The 7,737-nt window shown below is 40.5% G+C and overlaps 1 protein-coding gene across 1 annotated transcript; it reads right to left on the bottom strand.

The window, feature by feature from the left end:
• Positions 1–3,063: 3,063 nt before the first annotated feature.
• On the bottom strand, positions 3,064–5,447 carry LOC131230576 (uncharacterized). The gene is made up of 6 exons (XM_058226480.1): positions 5,367–5,447; positions 5,148–5,288; positions 4,946–5,053; positions 3,987–4,853; positions 3,542–3,615; positions 3,064–3,438 (listed from the first exon to the last, which is right to left on the bottom strand). Exons 1-4 carry the CDS (start codon positions 5,445–5,447, stop codon positions 4,065–4,067), a joined length of 1,119 nt encoding a protein of 372 aa, XP_058082463.1. The 3' UTR covers positions 3,064–3,438; positions 3,542–3,615; positions 3,987–4,064.
• Positions 5,448–7,737: the final 2,290 nt, after the last annotated feature.

Genomic DNA, 7,737 nt, shown 5'->3' with positions numbered 1-7,737 from the left:
GCGGTCAAATTACTTCAAACCATGATCATTCCCATGCATTTCACGGTCATCCCAAACATTTTCGTGTTGATTCAGGATCGTTTCGAGGTATTTCGCGGTCAATTCCCTTCACTTCGCGGTCATTTGCAGGCACTTCGTGGTCAAATCGCTTCAAACCATGAAAGTTTTTCGTATTTTGAATCGATATCGATGATCTCGATACAGTGTGTTTACAGTGAAAGGCAGTGGCTGATATCTTGCAATATTGTGGGTTAGGAGAAGTATGAAAAAAGTGCGGTCATTAGTGAATCAAAGGTAATTTAATGATGGTGAAAGTAAACCTTCGAGCTTCAATGCAAAAAATACAAAAGAAAAAGGTTCCACTCAACTCCATCTGTAAGAAATGCCATGCCTAGGGACACCTTTTATGATACATCGTCGCAAAAGGTCTCCTTAAATAATTTCGAACCATCAACATGTTTGTGTGTGTCATCTGAATTTCAACCGAAATTTTACATTAACAGCGAAAAGGGCATCTCATTGCTTGTGCACTCCAAATACTATTGCTTGTCAGGTTAAGGTTGTAAATATTATTGATTGTTACCACGATCATCTCCATTAAGCCCTTGCATAAAGCCCATACCACTATCAGAAGCTGGACATTTTCTGAAACTTATCGATATATCGAACTATAGTCGATATATCGAATACTATTCGATATATCGATACTTAGATATAACGACATGTACTCGACTATATCGATAATACAATTTAAAACGCATTATGTCGCTGGACAGTGTGTGACCATTTTCGATCAATCGAACATGTGTCGATATATCGGTCGGTTATAAGGATGACCTACTAATATTATATCGACTACATTTTGATATAATCGACAACTTACTATAGAATTAATCGATTAAGTTTCGATTATATCGATGAGTTTCGATATATCATGTTACATTCGATATATCGAAGTGTAATTTTTTTGTATTTTTTTTTCTAACGTGTTTGAAATATTTTTTTTTGTTTGCTTTTATAGGTTAGCTTGTTAGTACACGCCCGTGTTGGTACACACTCCATGTTATCCAAGTTGTGTTTATAGTGTGCTTCTTCTAGTTTCTTAAGTTGCACGGTCACTTGCAGGCACTTCGCGGTCAAATCGCTTCAAACCATGATCATTCCCATGCATTTCACGGTCGTCCAAAACAATTCCGTGTTGATTCACGGTCGTTTCGAGGCATTTCGCGGTCAATTCCCTTCACTTCACGGTCATTTGCATGCACTTCGCGGTCAAATCGCTTCAAACCATGATCATTCCCATGCATTTCACGGTCATCCAAAACAATTCCGTGTTGATTCACGGTCGTTTCGAGGCATTTCGCGGTCAATTCCCTTCACTTCACGGTCATTTGCATGCATTTCGCGGTCAAATCGCTTCAAACCATGATCATTCCCATGCATTTCACGGTCATCCAAAATAATTCCGTGTTGATTCACGGTCGTTTCGAGGCATTTCGCGGTCAATTCCCTTCACTTCGCGGTCAGTTGCATGCACTTCGCGGTCAATTCGCTTCAAACCATGATCATTCCCATGCATTTCACGGTCATCCAAAACAATTCCGTGTTGATTCACGGTCGTTTCGAGGCATTTCGCGGTCAATTCCCTTCACTGCACGGTCAGTTGCAAGCAATTCCCCGTAAAATAGCATCAAACCATGATCATTACCAAGCAATTCCCTGTCATCCCAAACAATTACGTGTTGATTCACGGCGTTTCGAGGCATTTCGCGTCAATTCCCTTCAGCACGGTCACTTGCATGCATTTCGTGCCAAATCGCTTCAAACCATGATCATTCCCATGCATTTCATCATTCTCAAAATAATTCCGTGTTGATTCACGCATTTCGAGTCAATTCCGGCAATTCCCTTCACTTCACGATTGCATGCACTTCGCGGCCAATTCGCTTCAAACCATGATCATTCCCATGCATTTCACGGTCATCCAAAACAATTCCGTGTTGATTCACGGTCGTTTCGAGGCATTTCGCGGTCAATTCCCTTCACTCCACGGTCAGTTGCATGCATTTCGCTGTCAATTCGCTTCAAACCATGATCATTCCCATGCATTTCACGGTCATCCCAAACAATTCCGTGTTGATTCACGGTCGTTTCGAGGCATTTCGCGGTCAATTCCCTTCACTTCACGGTCATTTGCATGCATTTCGCGGTCAAATCACTTCAAACCATGATCATTCCCATGCATTTCACGGTCGTCCAAAACAATTCCGTGTTGATTCACGGTCGTTTCGAGGCATTTCGCGGTCAATTCCCTTCACTTCACGGTCATTTGCATGCATTTCGAGGTCAATTCGCTTCAAACCATGATCATTCCCATGCATTTCACTCTCGTTCCAAACAATTCCGTGTTGATTCACGGTCATTTCGAGGCATTTCACAGTTAATTCCCTTCACTTCACGGTCAGTTGCATGCACTTCGCGGTCAATTCGCTTCAAACCATGATCATTCCCATGCATTTCACGGTCATCCAAAACAATTCCGTGTTGATTCACGGTCGTTTCGAGGCATTTTTATACATTTTTGTAGTATAAATTAGCACAGAACCCTCTTATATCTTTACTATTTTGAACTAAATGAAGGGCACAGATAACCTGATCTGTTCTTTATGTATAGATTTGTTTAATTGTGTGAGTGTACAATAAACGTCTCTTCATAAAATAATAAAATAAATAAAGTAAAAATAAAAATTGATGTGACGTGAAGGGCATGACCGTGAAATAAGCCGAAAGGACCGTGAATCAAGATGGAATAGGAGGGAATGACCGTGAATGAACATGGAATAGGTGGGAAATGACCGTGATGTGTGAAGAAAAGATATCATTTACTGCAAAATGTTGTCTTCACCATTCATAATGAAAACAATATTACAAATACATCATTTCCTTCAAATTTATGACAAAATATACAACACATCATTTACATCCTTTCACCATGAATGTTTTACCGTACATCATTTACAACATTTCACAAAATTTTGAGATTCCTCTCAAGCCTAAGACAAATATATCATATTTTCAACTCACTAAGGCAATCATAGGCTATTGACTCCCTAAAGCTGGAAGTGAATGGCTGCAAGTCTCTCCCTGTCAAAATGTGGTCGCTGCACAAAATGTCGATATATTTCATGACAAAAATGCCACAGTCATATCCGTTCGTCTGCTTTGGTATAGAGGTATCTTCTCTGACCGTCCAAGCATTTCCTTGCAGCTCAGCCCTATCTCCAGTGGCGTAAAATAATATAGGCAAAGCCTCCTTCATCAGATCAGTATGTTGCCTGTATCGATTGAGTGCTCTCGAGTATAAACTGTCAAGTATAATGATTTCTCGGTCTCGAGGGTGGATGACCATCAGGTACCAATGACTGTTGGCGTGATTGACTGGTACATATGCCTGTCCATGTTTGGCAAGATAAGATATCAATATCCAGAAATTTTAGATTTGGGTATACCTAGCATTGATAACTTGTAACGACACCATTACCTCTTCATGTTGCCACATGGCCTTCTGCCCCTCATGCGGCTTGACAATGCTAATAGGAGAGAGTTTTTCTAGCCCTTCAAATAATAAACGTGAATCGTCACTGCCAACATCCTAATATATTCGTAATGTCGACATTTGCATGCCGATACATGGCTATTATAAACAACATAGTAAATTAGAACATATATCATATAATGGAATAACATATTAACCATGATCCAAATCATACAGTCACCAGGAAATATGTGAGACAGAACTTGCAATCCTTTGTATATAATAGAAGAAATGATCGGTGACTTCTCTCCAAGAAATCGACGTATGTATGTGTGTGATTTTCTTACCACGCTTGTCAATAGCCTAATCAATAAAGAAAGAAAATTAACCTATACTCTTTTATATACAAATTCTGAAAAAAACCATGTATGTATGTGTGTGATTTTCTTACCACGCTGTCAACCTAAGCATTCTTCTCCCAAATGGTCTTGAACCATCGAAATTCAAGTGATTCTTTGTTTGCGTTGGCTCAGCTTTCCAATTCATGGAGTTCGTCCTGCGATATTACCCTAAGTGGATCGATCATGGCCTGAAGGGGTATCGGAGAAGTCGGAAATTTTCTCTGTTTCTCATCGTTGGCGGCGTTGCTTGGAGTGGTTTGCACGGCAGAGATAGAAATGAATGGAGAACACTTGTAGACAGACGGCTTCAGCACCCTCTTAGGTCTCCTCGTATATACTGGAATGGATTGCAGTGATTTCTCACGTATATCAACGCCCAACGCATCCTCGTCCTCCTTCTCAGACTCTTTCTTCTGATTCTCACAGTCCTCCTTCCAGAACCGAATCTTCTCTATACGAAATGCCTCCATCTGCTTCTTCAACTCCACTTTACCCTCCTCCAACTCTTCCCTCTCCTTCTTCAATTCTTCCTTCTCCCTCAGCAGCATTTCCCTCTCCTTCTTCAAAACCTCCATCTCATTCAACTCCTCCTTCTCTAACCTCAAAGCTTCTTTCAGTTTCAGCATTAGTTCAACCTCATTAAGTACTACTTCTCTCTCCCTCTTAATCGATTCTTCTCTCTCTTTTAGTGTGCGTTCGAGAAGCTTCAACTCTTCCCTCTCTCTCTCCAACTGAAGCCTCTGCGCCTCCAGCTCCTCCCTATCTTCCATCGACTCCCCAGTGAGTTGCAACTCCGCTCCCTCTCCCTCTCCATCACCAGTACTGTCTTCCTCTCCCCCTTCTCCCTCTCCACCCTCTTCACCCTCTCCCTGTCCCGATTTCTCCTCCATAACTTCATCATCTTCATCTTTAGTGCTCTACAGAATGAAGCAATGTATGTATCAGTTATATAACATGTCAAATTAAATATAAAATATCAACATAAAGGAAGACGTTTCTGACATCTTACATCAAATATATCACGGGCCAAACGAACGGACTCTGTTTCCAACTCCTCTGTGGTTGGCTCTAAGTTAACAATGATCTTAGCCTGCAAGAGAACATCTTCATTTTCTGGCTACAGAAACACATACGCAAACACACAGAGACACACACACATAAATATATATAGTTAAATGAGTGACCACTTAGTTTCATAGAAATTGACTTACATCTTTGCTCTCTATAATTTCATGAATCTTCTTATACCTCGGAAGCTTCCATCCCCGATATTGTATGATTCGTGGAAATTGGAAGGGAACGTATGAAATTATACATTGTTGGAGAGCTGGTACTCTCTCAACGGCCCATATCTGTTACAATGAAATAACAAGATTAAATATATTTTGCTATAAACTATGAATTAAAATAGACCAGGAAAGAATCCGTACTTGTAGGGGAAAAATGCAACCGGTGACATTATAATGAGGCCCTTGGGATGCCATGAAGGCATTCTCGATCCCTTCTGTCATCGTTTGGTAGGCCAAACTACCCCAGGGGTAGATATTAAAGTCTTCCAATGAGTCGACAAGGTCAATAAACTCTTTACAGCATTTAATTTTCGTGTCGGTACCCCTAACAAACCACTCTACACATAATATTAGGGCTAACTTCACGACATCTTTGTGCTCATTGCTATCAACTATCCTATTGAACACCTCCTGTACATGCTTCTTTAGGATAGGATATGTAGGGAAGTATTTGTCTCTTAATGACTTCTTCGAACAATGGATATTGGGTATATAGAGATCACTAGTCTTCAGCCCTGTTATTAGGGTGAAGTCCATCTTGGTAAATTTTATACGGTTCCCCTGTATCTTGAATACAAGGTTGCCTATATATCTGTTAATAAGTGCGTGAAAAATGGCTCCTATAAACCTGAATGATGGAATGTCTAATAAAAATGAGAATGGGGTCTGCCTAAATATATTTAATCTAGTGTTATTCTTCTCCAACCCCCTCTTCACACTATCAAACCACCATGTCAATGAACATCTGCATGAGATGGTAGGGGCCGACTCGCCAAATCCCTTATGCAAGGGTTTGTCATCTGCAATGATGAATTAGAAATTAAATCAACGATAACATTCTGTATTTAACGACACATAATGTAAAAGTTGACTTACTGTGGTGAAAATTCATAAAGTATGGTGTGACTATATCGAGTTAGCGGTCAGTTTTTGGCGAATTCCAAATGAAAGTACAAGACTTATTAGTGAATTTTCACAAGTTTTGGGCCTCTTTCACTCATTTGTCAGTGTATTTCATACAGTTCTTGGTAAATTTATATCAAGGTTGGCAGTCAAAAAAATGTCAATATCAAGCAGTCAATCGGGCATTTTGAAGAATTTCATGTCAAATGGTCATCTCATGGGTCACATTCAACAACTTCACGGCCAATTTCACTAAGATATGGGTCAATTTCAGAGTTATATGTTGCATTTTGGCCATGAACGTCATGAATTTGACCATGTGCGGATTTGTCTAAGGACTGTAATCGACCGTTAAGTGAAGGGGATTGACCATGAAATGCATGGAATTGTCCGTGAGGTGAAGGAAATTGTCTGTGAAATAGGTGGAATTGAACGTGGTGTGAAGGGTATTGTCCATGAAAAGCATGGAATTGACCATGATGTGAAGGAGAATGACCGGGAATTGACCGCGAAATGCCTCGAAACGACCGTGAATCAACACGGAATTGTTTGGGATGACAGTGAAATGCATGGGAATGATCATGGTTTGAAGCGATTTGACCGCGAAATGCATGCAAATGACCGTGAAGTGAGGGGAATTGATTGCGAAATGCCTCGAAACGACCGTGAATCAACACGGAATTGTTTGGGATGACCGTGAAATGCATAGGAATGATCGTGAATTGAAGCGAATTGATCGCAAAATGCATGCAACTGACCGCGAAGTGAAGGGAATTGACCGCGAAGTGCCTCGAAACGACCATGAATCAACATGGAATTGTTTGGGATGACCGTGAAATGCATGAGAATGATCATGGTTTGAAGCGAATTGACCGCGAAATGCCTCGAAATGACCGTGAATCAACACGGAATTGTTTGGGATGATCGTGAAATGCATGGAAATGAACATGGTTTGAAGCGCATTGAATAACTCAGTGGGTCCTCGATCTGTTAACTCAGTCGGTGCTCAGTCACTTTCATGCTCTTCATTTAGTTTCATATCTAATTTTATTCTTTGTTTAAACAACTCTCAATGTGGGCGATTTGAGTCCTGATTTCGCTCATTTATCAGGACATGCCATACCATTAAGCATTTTAAAAAAATGAAATTGAATTGGGGACCATGTGCATAAGTACTATAATATACAGTGGGGTCCACCCAAACAAAGCTTAATATTTTTAAAATTTGAAAATGGATCGTGGACGGTGCACATATATAGTAAAATAAACAGTGGGGTCGAAAAAACGAAAGCAGGGATTTCAATATACCTGCCATTCGAGGCTTCTTAGCTGGGGGGACCATATTTTGTCCTATCTTAGGCTCAAAAAAGTCGAAAAGGACGTCTATGAGGTGTGTATTTTCGACTAGATAAAGGAGAAAGAAGGAAGTGGTAAAAGAAGAGTTTTACTGCTTCAGTGGACAGTCAGAGGGGGGAGAAGTGATCAGAAATTGGTAATCTACGGGTAGGATGAACGATCAGAGAGAGAAAAAAGGAAAAAAGCTAGGATTTTTTCGGTGGAGACGCAACTGGCAGCGGCAGTAAAACCCGTCATTTACACCAGGGGCATT

Source organism: Magnolia sinica, chromosome 17 (assembly GCF_029962835.1).
Source record: "Magnolia sinica isolate HGM2019 chromosome 17, MsV1, whole genome shotgun sequence".
NCBI classification, from domain to species: Eukaryota; Viridiplantae; Streptophyta; class Magnoliopsida; order Magnoliales; family Magnoliaceae; genus Magnolia; species Magnolia sinica.
This window is presented reverse-complemented; position numbering and strand designations above follow the sequence as displayed.

Coding starts and splice junctions, on each gene's coding strand:
- LOC131230576 (XM_058226480.1), bottom strand. CDS start 5,447: ATGACAGAAGGGATCGAGAATGCCTTCATGGCATCCCAAGGGCCTCAT. Junction 5,054..5,147: donor AAATTATAGAGAGCAAAGAT/GTAAGTCAATTT, acceptor GTGTTTCTGTAG/CCAGAAAATGAAGATGTTCT. Junction 4,854..4,945: donor TGGCCCGTGATATATTTGAT/GTAAGATGTCAG, acceptor TTCATTCTGTAG/AGCACTAAAGATGAAGATGA.